The 23,218-nt window shown below is 43.2% G+C and overlaps 1 protein-coding gene across 3 annotated transcripts in view; it reads left to right on the top strand.

The window, feature by feature from the left end:
* Window positions 1-22,957, top strand: part of BBS4 (Bardet-Biedl syndrome 4) — a 35,600-nt gene extending 12,643 nt beyond the window's left edge. For 2 of the 3 annotated variants that reach the window (XM_063314565.1, XM_063314566.1), the window contains exons 3-16: window positions 3,728-3,807; window positions 5,629-5,692; window positions 6,245-6,356; window positions 7,919-7,991; window positions 11,479-11,532; window positions 13,758-13,885; window positions 15,089-15,143; window positions 16,629-16,697; window positions 17,764-17,916; window positions 19,099-19,270; window positions 19,568-19,637; window positions 20,633-20,771; window positions 21,121-21,310; window positions 22,000-22,957. In XM_063314565.1, coding sequence (XP_063170635.1) covers window positions 3,728-3,807; window positions 5,629-5,692; window positions 6,245-6,356; window positions 7,919-7,991; window positions 11,479-11,532; window positions 13,758-13,885; window positions 15,089-15,143; window positions 16,629-16,697; window positions 17,764-17,916; window positions 19,099-19,270; window positions 19,568-19,637; window positions 20,633-20,771; window positions 21,121-21,310; window positions 22,000-22,142 — 1,502 coding nt within the window. In that variant the 3' untranslated portion in view covers window positions 22,143-22,957. The remainder of the gene's footprint in view (window positions 1-3,727; window positions 3,808-5,628; window positions 5,693-6,244; window positions 6,357-7,918; window positions 7,992-11,478; window positions 11,533-13,757; window positions 13,886-15,088; window positions 15,144-16,628; window positions 16,698-17,763; window positions 17,917-19,098; window positions 19,271-19,567; window positions 19,638-20,632; window positions 20,772-21,120; window positions 21,311-21,999) is intronic. The other variant, XM_063314567.1, reaches the window with a different exon arrangement.
* The last annotated feature ends 261 nt before the right edge of the window (window positions 22,958-23,218 follow it).

The raw sequence follows: 23,218 nt of genomic DNA, 5'->3' as shown, positions 1-23,218 counted from the left end.
TTATTGTTTGATTTAGAGTTGATTCCAGTGGCTGTTTGAAAAAGTGAGCAAAGAGAACATTAAGCACTGAGACAATAACAGTGGTTTGGGAATACAGAGATTGCAAAGCTACCTGCTGTGTGTGCGTATGGGAAGAAATATGTCTGTCACCTTCAGATACTGGGATTATGTACGGTGTTGATGCAGTAAGACCCCTCTGATTAGAGAATTGATTATGCATCTCTGATTAACCTTGGCCTTAGGTAAAGGGAACTGATGCATATAAATCAGCCTTACCAACTGGAACTTTGCGGAAATGTTGGACTACAATTCCTATCACTGATCTTTGCCAGCGTTCTCTTTGGGCGGCAAACTTTTAGAGCAGCCAGATTGGGGAAGACTGATATAATATTGGGTACCTCGGTCATTTCTCCGTCTTCTCTTGTTTTAAAGGGGTTATAATTTTAAAATGTTGGTCCGCAAAGGAAATAGAAAAGACATATATTTCAAATTCTCCCTTGTTCTTTGCTGAGGGGAACCGAAGGCACCTGGCTGTCAATGTAAGACTAATTCACACTAATGTCAGGTTGTTGAATTTTTGCCAGAATGCTTCCTCTTTGCTCTTCTGTTGCTGTCATCTCTTTCCTTGTTCCTGCTGTTTCCTTGGCTTCTTTTAAAGATGAAGCACGAGCCCCACTGGCCTAGAAAATTCAAATGCTGCCACCATTTGAATTTTCCACTCCCCTTAGTGGAAAACATTCATGATTTTTATTTCCTCACACTTTTAGTGTAACAAGTTAAAGCTAAAATTTGAGAAGCAGCGACAGTAGGCTTTATCTGAAACTGGGAAAGCAAACATTCCATATTTGGGCCTGCTGTGACTGAAGACTGGGGTTGCCAAAATTTTGTGCTTTAAAGAAATCTATTGATGCATTTGTTGGACTGTCTGCAGGACAGAAAGGGGCTTGAGGAAGAAGGAGGCAGGGAAGGGTATTTTTACAAATTTGTTTCACTGGAACTGAATGATGGTGTCAAGGTCTTGCAAGTTCAGCTGGAGCCAACCTGAAGCAGAGTTAGAACAGTTGGAGGAATATTGCTGGATCACATCCTCTGAGAGATAGTGACTGTGCAGGCATATTTGCCTAGAAAATCCTAATAGTTACCGTATAATTATTGAGGTAGAAGAAGTAAGCCTCCCTGTGGGATACCGTATGTATCTTAACTTCAAGATACAGAGTTCTTTAGCTCCCATAGGCATTTGTGCACACAAGAAGGTGAACTAGCACCTCTAGGGGTGGCCAAAGACAGTCAAGCTCTTTTGGATCCCAGGAACAACATTGGGGCTATGATTTACAGGCCACAGAACAGATATAAGTAAAGGAGCCTACAATCCTGTGCTCGCTTACTTGGGAGTAAGTCCCATTGAACTCACCTCCTGAGAAGATATGTTTAGGATAGCCTCTGTGAGTTGTGCTTCTGATCTCCAAAAACCAAAGAGCTGATCCTGTTCCCTATCCCTGGATAATCTGGGTTGAAGCACCATGCTGCCATATCTGCTGTATCATTCCCCCATGTCTGATCGTAAATCCAGTTTAGGCATTCAGAAAACTCAGTGAGTTTAAACAAAGAGAACTGAAGGAAATTACAGTACAACAATTTTATCTCTCTGTTTTTTCTTGACTAATGGGCTTACAAATAAAGGGGAGCACGCAATATGGGTTGCACCAGGCTCAGGGAAATTATGCCTGAATACCAATTCTTAGAACGTCCACTGGTGATCACCACCCTGCAGCGAAACTGCTAAAAGCATTAAATTTGCCCATGGGTTGACAGTGGAGCCCCTGAATGTGACTGCAGTGATTCCCCATATATAGAGGGCTCGTCCTTCCTGCCACCTTGAAAATAAATTGGGTGAATTGAGTATGCTAGGCCAACATATTGCAAAAGCTCTAGAGGTATAGTTTCTGTGATTAGCATTCATTGTAGCACTCAAGCAACCTATTTCAGATGGTTTACTCGCTTCTTTGCAAAACAGTCTCCTTCGCTCAAGGAAGGGGTGAATGAGAGGCACAGTGGAGGCAGTCTGAAGTCCCATTTGAGCCAGTGCAATCTGGAAGGAGACTTTACTTGATATGAATAAAGAACTACCTGATTCAAGAGGGAGAGCTTTTGCCTTCTGGGCTGCCTGCTTCCAACACTTTCCCTGTAAGTTCTTCACCATCACCTCTGCATTTGCTGTCTCAGTAGCCCTTTTCCCCTTGTTTTCTGCTGAGCTCCTTTATCATAATATCCACTTACAAACACTTTTGCCCTATTAGTTGCTATGGTTACCTTGGCTTACCAACCCTTCAGCTGCAGGAATGAGTTTGGCACACTCCAAGTCATGTTGGTATGATGTGAATGGCGGCGTGTTCTTAAAAACTTTCAATCCAGCATAGCGGTGGTTGGGAAAAGCAATACCAGATCAGAATTAGTTGCTGCGGGCTCCGTCCTGTGGATCATGTTGTGAGCCAGAGCTGCTGAAGAGCTTAACATTGACCTTCTCTCCCCTCTCCCAGAAGTTAGAGGAAAAGATTTGTAATGGTATCTCAGTCTCGCTGCCCTTCTAGTACAGCCAGCCTGATACTCCACAGAATTCAAAAAAGGAGTGAAATGTAGTCTGGTTCAGGGCCCACTTTAAAGTGTTGGTTATTATCTCCAAAAGACTTCATTGCTTTTAAACAGAAACTGTCCTAACAGTCAGGAGTCACGGTGAGACGAGGTGTAGGTCTCTAGTGTTTATTATTGCTACATAAGACAGAATCCTAACAAACTGAAGAAGCGTGGGAAAACCCAGACAGATAAACCCCAAAAGCTAAGGCGGGTCTGATCTGTGTCTCTTTGAATGGCTGCTTAATTCCTCAGTACTACGCATGCGTTTTCCCCCCTGGATAGAGGCCCCCTCCTGCTCGCCATCAGTACTCATGACAGAAACGAGCAGCCTTTTACAAACCAGAGGCTATAATCTAAAAAGTGTGAAGCAGCAGGACCAGAATAAGAACTAAATTTGGGTTAACCTGTATGTAATTAAAATAAGAGGAGATCAATTAGTTAATACAATTACAGCCCACGTGTGTAATATTGTTTCCCCATCTCTCATAGGAAAATTACCATGCATCAGCTGGTTTTGGAAGGGCAGTGGGGATTGACAGATGTGAAACACCCCCACCCTTACACCTTGGGATAAAGGATAATCTGTTCCTACGCACTCCCTCCCTCCAAGAACTCAGCTGGAACGGACCAGGAAATGGATTTTTTTGTGACAGCGTTCAGTTTATGGAAGTTCTTGTCTGTCACTGACCTGAAATATAGTTGAATTTCTATTTGTGGGCTTGGAGAAAGGAGATTGTTTCTTTCAGTCTTACCTTTGTTTTTGTTACAAGGTTGTTTTCAGTGTGATATTAATTGTTTTGAACAACTCAGAAATGAGATTGGAATGCAAGATCATTAGATATGAATAGTGGTAGTGGTTACCATGGCTTGGTGTTATCTTCAGCATTCCTAGATCTCCTGCAGTTATCTTTCAAAAATCTTCTTCATTGTGTAGCACGACAGCTTCTCCTGCTGCTGCTTTCTGCTCTCTTGGAGCGAGAAAAGCAGATATGGCCTCATGTTGCCCTGGTTCTGGGCACAACTTTAGAGGCCTGGGTCTTAAAACAGAGTCTGTGGCTTATTCTCTAAACGTCTGTTCTGCCATCCTGTTTCACAGTGCCTGACCTTCCCATTCTGGAGAAAAGGAACTGGCTGATCCACTTGTACTACGTCCGCAAAGATTATGATGCATGTAAGGTAGGAGCCAGTTTGGTGTAGTGGCTAAATACCCTGGGCTAGTCCTGCCTTAGGCACAAGGCCGGCTGGGTGACTTCGAGCCAGCCACTCTTTCTCAGCCCTGGGAAGAAGAAGGAAAGGGCCAAGATGTTACCTGCAAAGATGTTGCCAAGAAACTTGCAGGGACTTGTCCAGGCAGTCATCAGGAGTTAAGACTGAGTCAGGGGCACCCACACACCAACCAGATAAGAGCATGTCATACCCTGAACAACCATTTTAACAAGAGAAGCCAATTTCAGGGAGGAGGAAGTTCAGTTCGGTTTTCCCTGGCTCCCCAAGCTGGGGTTTAGCTTCCCTCCTTTCTTTATGCAAATTCCTTTCCTCCTCCAAGCGTCCTAATTAGTGTGACTAGCTGTAGTTAGCTGTGGTTAGTTCTAACCAGGATTGCCATCCAACATACGATCTGAAGTTGATTGGGGCACCTCTTTGGGATAATTCTGAATTGGGGATGATGCCAAACAGTAGAAAGTAGTGTTCCCCAGCTGGTGGTTGGTCAGAGATATCTACACCAAGTTGTAGAGTGTTGTGTGACAGTATGAAACCTGTCATGGAAGAGGGGAAGAAATATGTGACACATAAGTCATCTTCACTTGGAGGGCCTCTTTTTACTTACAACACCATAGAATCACTTCTTAGCATTCTTCCCACATCCTAAGGAACAGCTGTGTCTGTCTGCTTCCTTCTTTGCTCTGATTTAACAAGCTCATGGTTGCAGTTGGTCTTCTGATGTGTTCATTCTGATTCAGTGGAAGCATCAGCTTTATTATGTCGTTCCCACCCACCCCCTTCAGCCTGCACAAATACCGACTTTTCTAGCTGCTTATGTTTTGGGAGGGGACTTCTCTTCTCAGAACAACTTATTTGCTTCACCATCAGGCATAAAAAAGCCAAGTATAGAACAATGTTTCCTCCCTAGTGATTTAGAGCAGCTTCCTACATCTTACAACGGTCACTGTGTTGATACACCAGTGACGAGGGGCAGGCTTTATACAACCTCAGCAATAGCTGGGATGGAGTTTGTCTGCCGATTGTACAGGCCTGGTTTTGTAAAGTGACTGGATGAACAAAAGTTGCATTCTTCTGTCACAGTGGGTCTCTAGGTCTACATTTCAGAGGCAGTCCTTTTACTTGCTAAAATGATCCTTGATTGGTACTACAAAATACAAAAGAGATATGCCTTAGACATGGACTAGCCATTGCTTCTGCAACTGAGTTCCTTCTCAGTGTGTTAGACTTCAACTTGCATTGGGTTGATCAACAAGAATGTTTATTCTGCTCAGCCAAACGCTGTTATTTGGCCTTCAGCGGGCCATTCACGTCCTGTTGCCTAAATCCCACGTTGCATCTAACTGGAGCAGTTTTCCTAGAATATGGCTTGGCACTTATTTCCTGTGCTAAGAAATTTCTAATATTTATCTAAGCCTATTTCACAAGAGTTTGGGTTAAATGCTTGAAGCAGCATAGAAGTTAACAAATAAACAATTAGACTGACTTTAAGCAGCTTACAAAGTTTGATTAAAAATAAGCAACATTGTTATAATATAAAAAGTAATGGTAATAAAAACACATACTGTACACAACCTAGCATCATCTCTTATTCTTAGGACAGATTTTCTAACATCAATGTCGTCATTCCCCGAAGACTTATCTTCCGTAACAAATACTAGCTCAGTGTTGAGTTCCTCTTGTAAAAGGACCAGGCAATTGGGTTGTTAATGACATGCTGCCTCTTGTCCAAAATAAAAATTCTCATTATTGAATCTCTCTTCCTTTGTGGTTCAGATTACTATAAAAGAGCAACTGCAGGAGACCCAAGGAATGTGTGAGTACGCTGTCTATGTTCAAGGTAAGCAAAAATGATTCCTCTGTGGTTAAAACAGGCTTCAAGCTACATTTATGTGTTCTGTAAGAACACACAGCCACCTCTTTGGGGATTGTCAAGTTTTTGGTGCTTTAATAATCCAGCACATCCTGTTTTCTAGAAAAATCTGAAAGTGGAATATTTGCACAGTCTTTGGCTGTTTGGTATTTAAGGGGACAGACATGAAATTTAATCCAGTCTCTTCCTCTGAGGGGGTAAAGTAATTTATGTATGGTGATTTGGAGAATCTGGATCATATCTTCATGCAGCATGAGGGCAATTTATATATTACTCATCTGGTCATGTGTCGCAACTCCGGTGTGTTTTTAAAATAAAAAATAGCTTTGGAAAGTTCAGTTTTGAACAGAAGCATAACCAAGAAGAGGATAGCTGTCCTCCTTGTTCGTTTATTTATGTATTTAAAATATGTTTAGGGTGTTCTTTAGGGCAGAACATTTCCGTAAAGCAGTTAGCAGAAATTAAAATATTAATAAGAGATCCTCCTGATTAATGTGCTGTGGCAATATTACTTCTCAGCTTTGATCTTTCGCTTGGAAGGGAAAATCCATGAATCTCTGGAGCTTTTCCAGACTTGTGCTATTCTCAGGCCTCAGTGTGCAGACAACCTCAAGCAGGTGGCCCGGTCCCTGTAAGTGTAATTTTATTCTTCAGATCTGAGATGTCATATGGAGTGGGGTGGGGCTTCTCAAGATGGTGTCAATTCACATCCATATGTGCATAATCCAGCTCCTCTGTCATATATTTTTCTTGACTGCATGCTTCAGAACCCAGCTGGATCAGACCAATGATTCAGGAGTCCAACGATCCTGATGCTTCAAAGAAGCCCACAAGCAGGGCAGGAAGACAATACCTCATTCTATTATTCTCCTTCTCCAAAAAAACCCTCCTCTATCTGTTGGCATATTGTCCTGACCTTGTTTCTTTAATTGTGGCTTAATAAACCACGGTTAGTTTTGTTCACACAAGTGAAGCCCCAAACACTGGTATATTTCTTCTGAATTTGAAGATATCATATATAGGCCAGGTCTCAAAGGAGATACGTTATAAAGCCTTCTTCAAACCCTTGAAGTTGGTGACCATCATCCCCAGAAGTCACAGAGTCTGGGTTCACACAACATGTCAAACGCTAAACCTAGGTTAACCAAATACAATTGCTATAGTTCTATATCATGCTAAACCCAAGCAATTCATATTATGCTCTTTTATTTCCTTTAGTTCCTTTAATTGAAAAAATGGAGAATGCAAGCAAAACTCAGCAAATTAGAATTGAAAGAAAAGCTAAAGTGAAAAGCAGATGATGGAGAAAAGAATAAAAACTTGGGAATGCACACAGATGTATATGAATACACTTGTAATATTAAGGAGAAATGCAAGCATTTTGAACATTCATATTCAGTATTTATAACCATAGCAGTATTTGTATTGACCAAAATTGAATTAAGTTTATCCTTCATTTTAAGAGATGTCAAAGCTCTTTGCTGTGTTAATTTTTCAGAATAGGCCTAATGATAGCTTACTTGAAGGCCTGCAAAGAGGAAGGGCTGAGTTCCTAAAAACAGGCTCAACCATAAACACTCCTACCCTCCTTTACCCAATACTAGCCTAACATGTTATGTGAACCCAACCATAGCACATCTTGCATTTGGAACTGTTAACCAACTGTAATTCATTTCTCTGTTTATTTAAAGGAGGGCTGGGGGCGGGAAGTAAAAAAGAGCAAGATGGGGGTTTGAAGCTTCATGTCTTTTGTACATGCCGTGACATTCCACCCATGTACAAAAAGGCAGGGTTTTGATTGTGCTGCTGAGACAGCCATCTTAATTCCCCCCCCGTCCCTCATGCAGTTCCTTGTGTTTAGATGCCTTTTGAGTATCTCTGGAGCCACCTGAGAGAGCCTGCCTTTTGCACAGGTTGGCTGCCCTGGCCGTATGCTATGACTGCCTCTGGCCTTGAATCAGGAAAGCTGGGTGAAGGGATATCCAAGTTCCAATAAAATGTTGCCCAGCTCAGAGGAGATTACTGCCTCTCTCTGGTGATAAAGATGATATTTCTTTAGGCAGCTCCTGGCTGCTCTGTCATGTCTGCGAACACAAGTGGCATCCCTAAAGCTCCCTTTGATCCCATGGCTGACCAACCATGACTTCCTCAGTAAACAAGCTGAGAAAAATAAGAAGTGGGGATTTGTTGCAGGTTTCTTCTGGGCAAACACAAAGCAGCTATTGAAGTCTACAATGATGCGGCTCAGCACAACCAGAAGGACTGGGTATGTGTGAGGCTCTCCTTCTTACTTCTAAATAGAGTTGTTAGGATTGGATATGGACAAATCAGTGAAGGACCACAGGCCAGCTTTATACCATCTTTTTCTTCTTTGTATGCATAGCAGCCACTCCTTAAAAACATGGCTTAGGTGGAGAAACATCTAAGATGAAGCTGGTTGGACTGTCTCCGCTTGCAGGAGACACACTGCTCTAGTAGAGAAAAAGGCTTTGCTGTATGGGAATGAACATGTGAGCAAGGACAGACTGTTCTTTGGTTAGGATTAAGGCAGGGTTCAGGCCCCATGATATGAGGTCTGAGATGGGATATCCAACCATCTCCAGAGGTAGAACAAAATGGAAGTAGCATGACTGTCTCTGATTGATATGCACAAGGCTGGCTGCCTGTCTCAATACTGATCAGGAAAATAAAAATTTGGTTTAGTAGACTCTGCCACTTGAATGCTGTGTGTTTGGCAATCACTTCTTCGTAGCTCATCAGCAGAGGCCAAAGATCATGAACCGAGATGAACACGCTGCAGCTCCAGATGCTGAAAGATACCTCTGCCAAAGAATAGCTGTTTATTTACTTACCTATTTATTTATCATATTTCTCCCCCGCCCATCTCGTGCAATGACGACTCTGGTTTACAATGAACAAAAGAATAAAAGATTCATATAAAATACAATGTGCATAAATATAAGAATATAAAATGTGAAATATAAAATATAAATAAAATATAAAGCCTGAGACGGTCTAATGGGATTTTCCGAGGCTGCATTAAGGCACCAGCCAGTTCCACGATCAGCTGCCCCCCCTCTTGCCCCAAGCAAGGTGGCATAGCCAGGTCTTAACGCCCTTTCTGAAGGCTGGGAGAGTGGGGGCCTGCCTCACCCCTGGGGATAGCTTATTCCAAGGGGTGGGGGCCACGGCAGAGAAGGCCCTCTTCCTGGACCCTGCCGATCGACAGTCTCTCATGGGCGGGGTCTGTAACACACCCTCTCTGCCTGACTCGGTGGGATGGGTCGATGCAATGGGGGTGAAGCGGTCCCTCAGGTAACCTAATAGCTGTTTATTTAGGATATTTCTTACAGGGTTCTTAGAGTAGGTAACCAAAATTTCAGCTAAAATATGCGTAAGCAGAACTGCTGGAACATAACAGTTCCAGGCCATGTTAAATCAAGAATCAATGCACCAGGAGTGAGGAATTTTTTTAGATTATTATTATTATGAAGGACACCATCCCTCCACCTCTTAGGAACTACATCTGAGTGCTAGGCAGGGCCAGATCCAGAAGTAGTTGACACTACCTCTCCTTCCTCTTCTGGTGCACCATCTTTCCCTCATCTCTAACTATCAGGCTGCAAAGAGAAGATATTATTCCCAAACATAGCAATTGATGCTTGCAAAAGGCTGAAGTTGGCAGGTTGCCTGCAACTGCAATAGACATAAAAGTTCAAGGCCTGAGGAAGTTTTTAAAAAAAAAAATTGCAGATGCCCCCAAAGATTTCATTATCTAAGCTTATATGTTGCCCCCACCCCCACCCCAGAGAACTCCAGAATTCCAAACCAGGCAATCCCAAACAAGCTTCCCTCCAACACTCCATAAAATCCATAATTAAAGAATGTGTATGTTTTGCAACTCATGCCATCTCCACCCATGGGGAGACCTTTCTCTTTGGATGCATAAATAGCTCTCCTAATCGGGCTTCACTGAATACAACTTTTGTGTGGATGACATTCTCTTACAGTAAAGATGGTAGCACTTTATGGCTCTCAGTAACAGCGAACCCACTGTTTGAATAAACAGCAAACCCACTTTTGCCTTGCTAAATCCACCCGGTTGCTATAAAATTTTGTCATGTGTATGTCTCTTCATGCTGTGAGCTGGTGTTAAATTCAGTATTGATTGGAAAGATGACACACCCAGAGGGAAATGCTATGTTCAGGTAACAGGCTGAGTTGAATAGACGGCAACCTACAAGCCAAATAACTTTCTGAGTGTTCTTTGTCAGGGCCAAAATGGTTACACTGACCTGCCTAATGATTTTTTTAAGAGGTAGTTATTCTAAGCAATACTGCTCAGTTTTCTCAATCTTATCAAGGTTTTCAGCATGCCTTCTTCTGAGGAAGGGTTACTTCCTCATTTAATAACTCATTTTCTCATTTTCATGTAGAAAAATACTTGTCTGGACTTTGCTTGTTTATTGCAGTTTCTGCCTTTTCTTCTTTCTCAGAACAATTACAGGAGAGCACGTTTTACCTTTTGTGGGAATCCTAAGTTGTAGTCAGAAGTGGGGTTTGGTTACCATAATCAGATATTTATTGTGTAGCATTTAGTTGCCACACACATTCTATTATTTGGCCATAATTTTGGTGTGTAATCTATGTTCCTTGATTGCTCTGTTTTACATCCCACCTTCTAATTTTTCCTCATCTGGAAGAAATGTTTTTCTCAGAAGATAGGCCCAGAAGTTTAAACATGCAATTCGTTCATTGTGGTTGTTCTCTGGACCCAATTAAATGTTAGCCAGTTGTGGGATTTAGAACTTTAATATTGCAGCAGCAAACCTAGGAAGTTGAAATGACGTTCATTCATTCGTTCCTTTTTCAAATTTCTATCACCGCCCATCTCCCCCCAAACAGGGGGACACAGTCATATGCTAAACAGTTCTACCTTTTTATTGCATGATACTGATACTGAATCAAAATTTTATTTTCTGCACCCATACATTAAAATTCAACTATCTATATCAGTGTTTCTCAACCTCAGCCACTTTAAGATGTGTGGACTTCAGCTCCCAGAATTCCCCAGCCATGGGAGTTGAAGTCGAGTCATCTTCAAGTGGCTGAGGTTGCGAAACACTGGCCTAGATTAAGATTGGAATTGTGTGCAAGGTTCCTTTGAGTTAGATTCCTCTGATTCAGGAGCTCAACACGGCATATATAGATTTCCTTCTATTTTTCCATATAACCACCTTGTGAGTTAGGTTGACCAGAGAGACAGAAAGAGACCTGGTCCCCATGAGCTTCTGGGTCTGAAAGTAGACCAAAACCTGGGTCTCTCTGCTCCTAGTCCAGCATCCTAGCCACTGCACAACACAACAAAGCCTGTTAGCCTCAGAAGAAGGCTTAATTGGCATATTTGACTAAACCTTTACCACAGTGCCCTTTTCACTGCATTTGTATCTTGGTAATCTTTCCCAACTGCCTGCCCTTCAGATGTGTTGGATTTCAATGCCTGCCATTCTCCTCTAGGATGTCCTTCAGGAGAACAGCGGGTTGGGAAAGGCTGATTTAATATCCTTGCCTGTAATGGGATGAAATTACTAAAGATTGCATCATTCTTGGTCTTTGAGATCATCTGCAATGTGTTTGCTTGCTTGTTTTTTGTGGTAGATAACAAGCTTGACACCAGCATTTTGCAACATGCAATGAGAAATGGTTTCCATTCCCTCGTGTGCTTTATAAACTTCCCCTTTTTTCATACCTAGGAGATCTTCCACAACTTGGGCGTGTGCTACTTCCAGCTGAAGTATCTCAACAAGGTAAACTTGGTCAGTGCAGTTCTCTGGAAGACCATCTGAGGGGGCTGTATTACCTGCCGGGGAAGCCGTGGTGGCTCAAGGTCCCAGCTTTTGTTGGCTCAGTCAGAAACTCTCTGAAATCCGAAGCTGTTGGTTGATTCCGATTTGGAAGCCAGAATCTGCATTTCCTTACTTGACACATTGAAGCTCCCCATGAAAAAGGATCTTCAGCTGAGACTGTGCCATCTTGCTGCTTTAGCTCTGTCCCGCAACCCTCTTAAGGGCAGGTCAAGCCGGTTCCCATACCTTTCTGATTAAGACATTTAGGAGCGATGTTGCTGCTTGTTCCTTGTCCTGATTCTGCCTCCCACTTCCAGGAACGTTGCAGTCCCCCAGTCAGAACTTGTTTGCTTTGTTCTAGTTGCTAAGACCAAGCCCAGATCTGATTAAAGGAGATTTCTTGGCTTGCTTCTCTCAAGCCATGAAAAATGGCTTCTCCCTTCTCTCCCATCTGCTTTGAAATGGGAGGCTTGCTTAGGGTTTTTTGCTGCTAGGTTGAGGAACTACCTCTCTTTTTTCCTCCCCCCCCATCACACACTATCCCCCTTAACTTACATCAGCCTATAAAATATAATGAAGTCTACAGAGTGTTGTGCTATTTATACCTTTTAGTAATGAATACGCTGTGCTACGTACAGTAATTCTTTTTTTTTTAATGGTAAGTGCATCTCTCTCTCTCACTCTCTTCTCTCCCACCCCCTTAAATGTGCCTGGGGGAGAAATATCAAAACCTGCAACCTTTCCCCTCCATCCCAGTGGCTGGGTCTGTGAGAGAGGAAAAGAAAGCCTTCGGATCAATGCCTTTTGATAGAGGTGGTTTAGCTGGAAGAAACCATTTTGTCTGCACAGTTCGTCAGTTCCGAGGTTCATGCTGGCATCAGCCCTTTTTGGCAGGGTGACCTATAAAGCCCTGGTACCCCTAGGCCTGCTGGCTTTAGTCTCTCTATATTCCCTCAAACCCAGTGCAAGTCTCGTCTCAGCCCAGAGCTTACTCCCCAGCTTGACTGGTGGCCTTTAAGGAAGGAGGGAGAAAATGAGAATTCACTTATTGCAAAATTTGGAGGGGAGGTGGGGAACAGGGATGGGGAGAAGGGAGAGAATGAGAGAGAGGAAAATGGCCTATCCTCAAAGCTTTGTGTGATGAATTACAGTTCGACGGGGGGGTTGAGGGAATGAAGGACCCAAGGTAGAAGGCTGGGAAGTAGCACCATAGATGACAAATTCAATCTGGAAAAGTCACAAACAGCCAAGTGACATTTCAAAATCTTGTTCCCAAAAATAATTGCTGGAAGTGGAGGGGATTCAGAAATCACAGCTGGGTGACAAGTTGTTACTTTACCTTTTCACTTGCTTTGCCAGGTTCTGTTTGGACAACAGGGTAGACCCAATCAGCCACTCCCTGGGCCATTAGCCAGTCCGATGCCTATGGTGGGAACACAGCCCATGTGGAACAAGGCAGGCTGAAGTTAAGGGGGCACAGCTCCTAAACGGGCCAGATAATTGGGGAGAAAGCTTACCATCTCCTACATTTTCCCAAGCTGGAGCTTTCTGAGGGTATTGGAACATGGCTGGAATTGTAGTGCCAGCCTGGACGATACTACAGTGTGGAAGATTGTTACATGTTCGCATGCAATTTTTTTTCTCCACATAAAAGAAGTCCACCAATGACAGCAGGGAACCCTTTTCCCAGCCTGGGTCCTTAAGGAGCACTTATTCATTTGGGAAGATCAGTGGGCTGCCCGACAGATCCAGGATCTAACTCTACATCAGACTGGTTTCAGGTTTAGGCTTGCTTATTATTTTCTAGAACATTATTTCTCGACCTTGGCGACTTGAAGATGTGTGGACTTCAACTTCCAGAGCCTGGCTGGCTGGGGAATTCTGGGAGTTGAAGTCCTCACATCTTAAAGTCGCCAAGGTCGAGAAACACTGTTCTAGAATGAAGGGGTAGCCCAACTTTCAACACACCATCCTTCTGCTTTCAATTTTGGCAGCCACGAAGACTGGAAGTAATAAAAAGCCTGGCATTTATATGTTCCCCCTCCCCCCCCCAGCAACTGCTTGACATTGCTGGGGAGGGGTAGGTCTGTTTCAGCTCAAGCCATCACAGTAAGAACAATGTTCAGGCTGGCTCAGGGTGAGGGTGACATTACCAATACCAAGCCCGTTCTCTCCATTGTATTCAGGCAAAAGATCAACTAAACAACGCCTTGCAGCTCAACCGACATGACCTGACATACATGATGCTGGGGAAAATCTACCTGATGGAGGGGGATAAAGACAAAGCCATTGAAGTCTATAAAAAAGCAGTGGAGTAAGACATTTTCTTCCTTTCCTCTCTTTTTTTAGGGGTGGAGGCGTAGGCAGGAAAGATGGCATACCTTCCTATGGTAAAGCTCATCTCAGAGTCCAAGATCAATACTTACTGTAAACGCCTGGGGCAATTATGTATGTACACCTATCTGCATATTGGGATACAATTGACTGGAATCTGCCACACACGATAATTCAGTATAGTATTTTGCACAATGTAAAATCTGTTTGAATATGTCTTCCTTGATGAACAATGATCCCTAGTTATTTACTCGCTATATTTGTTAACCACTCCAGTCTTACGACTCTGGATGGCGTGCAACAGAGTGAAAGCAAACCAAAGATACACAATTAATAAAATAATAATACAATCAAAATATAGCTGTATAGCTGGAGCCAAAAGCTTATTGAAAAAGGACGTTTTTCATAATTTTCCTGAATACAAGAAAGGGCCTTCCCATCCTCCAGGGATATCCCTTTTGCCCCACATCTAATTTGCAGATCGAAGGCTCTCCCTCATGTCCCTATTTCGTAGCAGAGATATAATGGCCACCACAGAGAAGACCTGCCACCTAGTCCAAGTCCCAAAAACCTCACAAGGAAAAAAAGACTTTCTTAGGCCTTTTTGAGATGTCCAAACCGGATGGAGTTAACTGTGGCAAGGCAGTGCCTACTATAATATGGTGCTGCACTGTACACGTAATAACTAACAAATTGCTACTGAATTTTAATCAAAATTTGCACACTAGAATATAACTGCCAAAAAATGACATCACGGACAACTTTTTCTTACGTTTCCAATGCAATGTCTCTGTTGAGAGGGGAGGGGAGGAGGCAGGGGTTCTGGTGATAGTTTGGACGACGACCTCATCCAACTGCTGGCATAGAGGCAGAGCCCAGCAGAACCTATGGCATGCGCATGGGTTGGTAAACCCCTTAACTTTTAATTCCAAACCAATTAAATTGACTTTAAACTGGAGACTGGCTATTTTGATTGGTTAATTAAAGGTTGCTGTTAAAAGAGGATATATTTTTTAATCATTGCTAAGAAAACGTTGGTACTTTCTTCCTCAAGCACCCCGATATTTTGGGCCACCTGTTGTGAGGCTTGTTCGTTCCCCTGTATAAGAATGAATAACACTTGGAATTAATGATGGCAATAGATGCCTTAAAGCCCCGTGACCTCTATTTCCGTGTGTTTCAGATTCTCTCCTGAAAACACAGAGCTCCTTACAACTCTGGGCTTACTTTACCTTGAGGTATGAGAAGTTGGTAATTAATTCATTAGATAGTTATAGTTGGCAGTAGATGGCTTTTCCATTCACGTCTATGCATTGGAAGTAAACCCCCACCATGTTATCCCCTCCACCCCGCATTTACAGGTAGTCCTTGCTTAACGTTTAGTGGTGGTTCAGACTTACAACAGCATTAAAAAAACTTGACTTAATGACTAGTCCTTGCACTTACGACCGTCACAGTGTCCCCACAGTCACGTGATCATGATTCGGGCACTTGGCAACCAGTTCACATTTACGACTGTCGCAGCATCTTGCAGTCATGTGATCACCATTTTCGACCTTCCCAGCTGGCTTCCAATAAGCAACATTAATAGGGAACTGCATGATTCGCTTAATGACCATGTGGTTCGCTTAATGACTGCTGCAAAAATGGCCATAAAATTGGGTCTGGATTCACTTAACGACTGCATTGCTTAGCAACCTAAATTCCAGTCCCAATTGTGGTTGTTAAGCGAGGACTACCTGTGATTTGCAGACTGAAGGCTCTCTCCCATTCCTCTTATACCAAACTAGGAATCCAGTAATGATAAGTTGGACAAGAAGAAGCTTGGGCAGATGTCCTTTGATCGAAATGTATTGCCATTACTTCTGTGGTCACTCTACACAGTCTTGAAAAAAGGGTGGTTGAAAATACTTGGCTGTATGTGAGCTACTGTATGTATGTGACAACTGGGGAAGGCAACGGCAAACCACCCCAATATAGTCTGCCAAGAAAATGTCGTGAAAGCGGCGTCCCCCCAAAGGGTCAGACATGACTCGGTGCTTGCACAGGGGACCTTTCACTTTCACATATGAGCTATAGAAATGTGAGTTTCCATTTTTCCTGAGCATAAAATGACACTATTTTACAGGCTGGCGATGCAATCACTTATTTTGCTCCATCAAATCCCTAGATTTTCTCTAAAATGAGTTTATAGAATGTGGGCCTGTATTCAAGTTCCATTCCTGGTGCTGTGGGCAGGACACTTTCCTGGAGCTTTGGTGCCAACTCTTCCCTGGGGAGGATTGATGGGTTGAGTTTGGATGTCTAGGACAGTGTTTCTCAACCCTGGCAACTTCAACTGTGTGGACTTCAACTCCCAGCTGGCTGGGGAATTCTGGGAGTTGAAGTCCACACAGCTTGAGGCTGCCAGCGTTGAGAAAGACTGGTCTAGGCGGTATTTCAGATGGGGTTGTCTCTGGGAAGAGCAAAGTACAGGAAGAGAATGACAGGAAGGGACAGCCTCCCTACTTCCATTGGATGTTATGTGCAGCTGCCTTCATAGTTTCCATTTTAAGATGGGCAGGCCGTGAATGTCCCTTCTGCTAGTCTGCTGGGATCCTTTGCTGCTGTGTGACTTGGAGCACAATGCATAGGAGGACCTCTCTTGGATGCAGCGACGGTGTAATAATCCACAGTGATAAATGTGTTAAGTCACGTTCTGCTCATGCTTTTTCTTTTCTTAGCTTGAGGTTTATCAGAAAGCCTTTGAATACCTTGGGAATGCACTCACATACGATCCCTGCAACTATAAGGTAACTTGGAGAATAGGAAGTTGAGCTTAAATTATGTTTTGTGCATGTATAAAGTTAATTGTTGAATGCAGTGAGTATAATGTGGAAGTAAAGCATTTTCATTGCTTAGCAAATGGCTTGATGCTGAGACAGAAATAAGGCAAGATGTATGATATCCCCTTGCTGGTTTAATGTATTTATGAATAAATGTACAAATGTGATGGTGTTAGAGATTAGAAATGAACAACGGCAAGTTATACGTAAATGACAAGTAGATGAATTTACCTTGATAGGCTGTTTATGGAAAATAGGAGAACAGAGAATTATTTAGGTGGGCAAATGGTGGTAAAAACGTTGCAGGTAATGAATGTTTTTTGAAATAAGCAAAAATGGCTGGGTATGAAATGGGTTTCTGTCCACTGTTCCATGGAAATGAGAGTTGAGTATGTTGGATTCTTGGATACAGCAAGAATGGGATAGTTAAGAAGGGTATGTCACAAAACGAGAGGCAGGGTCCAGAATGGATGGATAGCAAATGCAAAAGCGAGTGAATAGCATGAAAGAAGCATATTGAGGGTAGTTTGGTCCAGAGAAGGAACAAATGCGGTTTGAATCTCAAAACAGACAAACAAAAGAAGAGTGAATGGTTCCCATGAAACCTGTGGGTGAATGGAGTTGAGATCTTCAAAAAAAGAGAGAGAGAGAGAGAGAAAAGGGAATGTATGAAGCGGCGCATCGTAATAGCAGAAGCAAGGATAATTGGTATGGAAAGGTGTTGGTCTCAACCAGATTGAGCTATTTCCTTTTATTTTTTTTACCTCATACCTAGATTTCCTTGGCTTACTGTTTCTTACTGCTTTGTATATCCTTGCCTATCCCAAAAGACTATGTATGTACTTCTGGCTTGCAGTGTCAATCCTTCTCTCACCGTTTGGGCCCCAGGTGTTGGAGTCTCTCTTGCCTTGGGACGCATCCCTGATCCTTAAGACAACCCGCCTGGACTTCGTACTGTGTCTACTTGTTCCCGTTAGCGAAAAGTTTCCTCCGTTGGCCCGCTTCAGTTGGGCTTCTTGTCTTTCTTTTGAAGGCCATTTTGGCGGCCGGCAGTATGATGCAAACACACGGGGACTTCGATGTCGCTCTCAGCAAGTACCGGATAGTTGCTTGTGCCGTTCCTGAGAGTCCTCCGCTTTGGAACAACATTGGGATGTGCTTTTTCGGCAAAAAGAAATACGTGGCGGTGGGTGTGTCTGCTTCCTATTTCTTGCTCTCCCTGTGTGTTTCCACCGGATGAAGAGCAGAGCCTCTGTCCCCATTTCCCTCCTCCTCCTCCATAGCAGGGAGGACATGTTTCTCGTGTGGCTCTGCTGCTCGGATGGGAGGCCCTTCCTTCCGTGTTTTCACGTTGTTTCCCAGTCCATGCTTTCCTTTCAAAGCCTCTGGCTGGGGGAGGGGGGCTGCACACGCATAGGGGGAGGGGGGCGGGTTGTATCTTGTTCGCCCCGTTTGGAGGAAATAAGAAACAGCTAGGAAGCGATTCCTGCTGTTTCTCCATTTCCCGGTGCGTTCTGCCTCTGGCATTCTCAGCAGAGCATCCTGACTTGGAGGATTTGTGACTGCTTGATCAGGCATCCGTACCTTTCAGCCTTTGAACCTCTGGCCTTGTCTGGATAGTTTTGGGCCATGTGCCTCGGAGGGTACGTGCACTGTTTGATATGCAGCTGTTCCAAGTGTGTGTGCCTGTCTTAAGACTATTCAGTTCCCCACTGAGCAATTAATGGATCTGGCACCTCTTTTTTTTTTTTTTTTAATCTGTCTGAACTAATTCTGAACTTCAGAATAAAGTACAGAATTAGCTATATAGTAGCATTCTGTACTTTATTGGCTCTTCTCTAGCATAAATGATCAATGATCTCTATGTCACACACGACCCTCAGAGGTCTGCTGTGGCACCTGACCCACATTGCCCCATTCCTGTTGCTGGTGTTGGGAGCACCATGCTGGGGAAGAGGATAATTCTCCTTGCCTACACTCTTTCCCAGTTCAGTTCAAGAAAGAAAGCTGTGCGTCTGTGCATTTGCACTTATGAACGTATGTACGCAGCTGGATTTACTGTCAGCACACATGCGACTCTTACGGTGAAAGCAGTTAATATATCTCCTACCTTGCAAATACATTTTGCCAAAGGATGGATTTCAGTGGGTTCTAATGAACTGACTGATTTATCACCTTATCAGAGAATGAGTAGATTGAATTACATCTCCTTAAATTCACTTTAGCCAGGATTTGCAAGTGAAGAGTAGCATTTCTTTTGGAGAAAGGCACTGTTGTTTCATAGGGGTAGCAAAGCCCCACCCTTAAGAAGGTAGCCTCGGAAGATCCTCGTCTTCTCCCTCAGTGACAGAATAATGTTCCCCCACAGGCCATCAGCTGCCTGAAACGGGCAAACTACCTGGCACCCTTCGATTGGAAGATCCTGCACAATCTTGGGCTGGTCCATCTGACAATGCATCAGTATGCTTCTGCCTTCCACTTCATCAGCGCAGCTGTCCATCTCCAGCCAAAGTTGGCAGAACTGTACATGTTGTTAGCAGGTATCAGTGCTGCACATCCCCTCCACGCTTCCCTGGCGACCACAGGGAAAATTCTGATTCCTGCCATCCAGAAACATCTGCTTTGCTATGATAGCTAGTATTAATTGATGTAGCATTTTAGGCCTACCATTCTTAAGAATGATCTCACTCCTTCCTAGGCTAAGATGATTTCACTTTAAGAATGAGGACGTTCATTCTTTAAAATGAAAATGACAACGGTTCAAGTGTAAAATTTAATTCAGTGTTCCTCCACCTTAGGAAGATAAACCCTTCTGTTTTTTTCTTTCCTTATTTTAGTTGCCCTGACAAATCTTGAAGATGCTGAAAATGCCAGGCTAGCCTATCAGAAAGCTTCAGCCCTGGACACGTATGTCTGCTTACTTAATTTTAGGGAGTGCGTCCTCTGTACTCAAGGCAAAGTAATGCTGTAGAGCTAAAAGCTGGATCATGAGGCTGGACGTATTGGTGTTAGATATACAACTTTTTAAACTCGTATTTGTAAATGAAAAGCAGGCCCAGAAGACTGTGACCATGATCTTGATCAAAAAGTAGATCTGTGCCTTTCTTGCCATTGATATTTCCTCTGTAAACATTATGGCTTGGGGTTAGATCATTCTGGAGCATCCCTGCCCCAGAATGATTAGCCCGGGTAATCACAAAAGCATGCTAAGGCGGGGAAAAGTGACAGGACTCTATTATTTGATTGATTGATTTAAAGCTTTTCTATACAGCTTCCTAGTAACAGAAATCTTAGTGGTTATACCATTAAAAATAGCAGTTGCAGTTAAAAACTATTGGGTAAGAAAGTAAAAAAGCAGCAATAAAAAGCTAAAAATCACAGCAGACTTAACATATTATGAAAAGGCCTGGGAAAATGAGAATATCTTTGCCTGGTGCTGAAATTACAATAAGACCAGCACCTGGTGGCCCTTAATGGGGGGGATATTCCAAAAGTTGAAGGGGGGGGGGCTACCACTGAAAAGGCCCATTCCTGTGCCATTCACCCCACTTCAGCCTGGGAGCAAACTCCCAAAGAGTGACCTTTAGCAGTGGACCCTGAGCCCCAACAACCTGAGTTTCTGTCCCATTCTAGAAGCATGGATCAAGCAGAGGTCAAGCACAACAATCCAATTAAATCGATTTTTGAAAGTCACAAATGCTCTCTGTTCCTATCCTTAACCTGATTCACTGACTTGAACCTGACCACAAAAGCAAGCCTCTGGTAATCATTTCTATATTAAAGAATTTGTTGACTACACACCACTAGTCATATCTGTCTGTTCTTTTTCACTAACTGACCAATACCATGTTTGGTATTTCCAGGTTAAGACTACCACTCGTTGTTTGTCTTCTGGGTTACAGGTGCAACCCTCTCATAAGTCTGAATTATGCAATTCTGCTGTACAATCAAGGAGATAAAAAGGGGGCTGTTCTTCAGTACTATGAGATGAAAAGGAAGGTCCATGCATTAAAAGAGAGCACACTGGAATTTGACCCTGAGGTATGTTGATTTAAATTACTAATGGGAGCTTCCACACAGGGGATCCGAGTGGTTGAGTTAATCAAAGGTGTTCTGTGAGAGAAGATATCTGTATGATTGAAAGTAGGCTTCTTAAACTTATACCTTACTCAAGTCAGAGGATTCCATTTGTGTCACTCTCAAATATAAAAATGGCTTCTGGAAACAGCTGACAGATTGAGGAGACATTTTTCCAAATCTCTCTCTCTCTCTGTCAAGGTTCTCTTGTTTTCTTCATGTGAAGGCAAACCTGGTATGGGACTTGGGCAAAACCTGCTGCAGGATTTGACCAGGCATTCACTCTTCCTTCTTTTTTCTCTCGCACGGCCAGATGGTGGATATAGCCCAGAAACTGGGCACTGCCTTACAGCTTGGAGAGGTTGCAGTCTGGGCTAAACCTGGTAAAGACTCAAAATCAAAGCCACGAGGGACTGCATCCAGCACCCAGCCACTGGGTTCTAATCAAGCTCTGGGGCAGGCAATGTCTTCTGCAGCTGGGTATGCAAAGACCATGAGTCAAGGTAGGCTTCCTTGTGCCCATTTGCATAAGCAGAATCAGGCCTGCCTTCTCTGTTGGGAGAATATTGGGGAAGAACTCAAAGAGCTTGGGACTACTCAACAAAGCTTGAGTTCAGTGGCCCCTGACATGTCTTGGGTAGTAGTTTGTTGGCTTCAGCCAGATGTTTATGTCTAGTGTTGCACCTGTCCAGATTAAAAGGAAGGGTGACCATAACTAGATTTAGGTAGAGCATCATGTTGATTCCGTTGCTGTGTCTTCTCATTCGTACTAGATATTTATTTATCTGTTTAAACCATTAGTATTGCCCCCTCTCACAAAAGTGTTTCTCAACACCATACAAGGGTTAAAAAAAAAACCCAATTGGTTGGGGGGAGAATGGAAAAGTGGTAAATTCTTGACTGACTAAGCCCTACTATCATCCTAAAGGAGCTTCCAGAAGCCTCAACCATCTGTGGATATTTAGGTTCTTTGCAACACTTCAGATCCTTTGGTAAGGAGACAGCAAAACAGATCAACAAAATCAACTAAGTGGAGGAGATAAAGGGAAGAATGAAGTACAGAAGCGTTGAACTTCCAGCACCATAAAGGAAGCAATCTTGAAACATAATCAGTGTCAATGTGTATTTCACTGCTTTTTAACTGGAAGAGAAGAAAGGTTGTATCACTAATTTGTGCTCTTTCCTTCTTCAGCTATTGGAAGTTCAACTCAGCTGGCAAAGGTTCCTTCCCTACCATTGGAGCCTAAACCCAATGAGCCTACTCCTGAGGAACTTACATCTACTATAAAACGGCAGGAGCAAATTCAGCCCATTGAACAAGCCAAGGAATCTTGAAGAGATGGCCATTTCGGACAGCTTGTAGAGTGGCGCATTCACCATATTGGACGCATAGGCACAAGGTGCATTTAGTATCCTACAAACTTTGCACCCGGCCAGAGTGCAACAGTCCTCTCACACACAATTAGCTGATGAGATGCTTGGAAATGTTGTTGTTTCCTTAACACTCCACACGTAGGCTAATTAAAGATGCCGTCAAGATAGGGTCAAGGTTTGAATAGCTTTCCTGGGAAGCAATTGGACCTTCACAACAGGAAGAGGAGTGAGTTTGTTATATTAAGTTTCTACTAAGGAAGGCACTATCAGAGGGATGTCTCTAGATCAGTTTTTCAACCTCAGCGACTTCAACTCACTGGCTGGCGAATTCTGGGAGTTGAAGTCCACACATCTTAAAGTTGCTGAGGTTGAGAAACACTGCTCTAGATTTTGAGATTATAGCCCTTCCTATTCTAGTGTTTTTTCTAGTGGTGCTGAGTTACTTTTTGGTAGCATTTCTGAACCCATCACCAAACTGTTCTGTTGAATGGTAACCAGAGGTACCTACTTGTATATTCCTCAAACGAGTAACTTGTTTAGGATTGTTGAACTGGGGTAGAATCCAGCTGCTTTTGCTGCAGATGCTTTTGCAGGACTTCTATGTTCGCTGCCACTGCTTTGGGACCCAGTGGGACCGCCTGAGGCGCAGATTCCTTCCTCCTTCACCAACCACTTGGTGGTGGAATTTGCTACTACAGACAACATAGCAGAGAAGCTCATATGTTGGATGGGTTAAGTTTTTTTGTATAAATAAACAAGTAAAGAATTGACTAAAATACCTTCTATATATTACTTTTCCCATGTTATTGAACTTTCTTATATTGTGAATATAATATGGTTGTTAGGCTGGTCCACAACCAGAGGCAGTTGCGGAGTGTTTGTGTGTGACAAATGAGAAAACAAGGGTTGTGCCATAATTCCCACCCCTTTTGTACATACATCATGTTGCATGGAGGTACCAAAGGAGTGGGACTTGCAGTGTTAGGGCACAACACTCGTTTTGTCATTTTGACAAAAGGACTGGATCCTGCGGATGT

The sequence above is a fragment of the Candoia aspera genome, chromosome 13 (assembly GCF_035149785.1).
Source record: "Candoia aspera isolate rCanAsp1 chromosome 13, rCanAsp1.hap2, whole genome shotgun sequence".
Lineage (NCBI taxonomy): Eukaryota > Metazoa > Chordata > Lepidosauria > Squamata > Boidae > Candoia > Candoia aspera.
The sequence above is the reverse complement of the archived record's forward strand: the minus strand, read 5'-3'. Positions and strand labels throughout refer to the sequence as shown.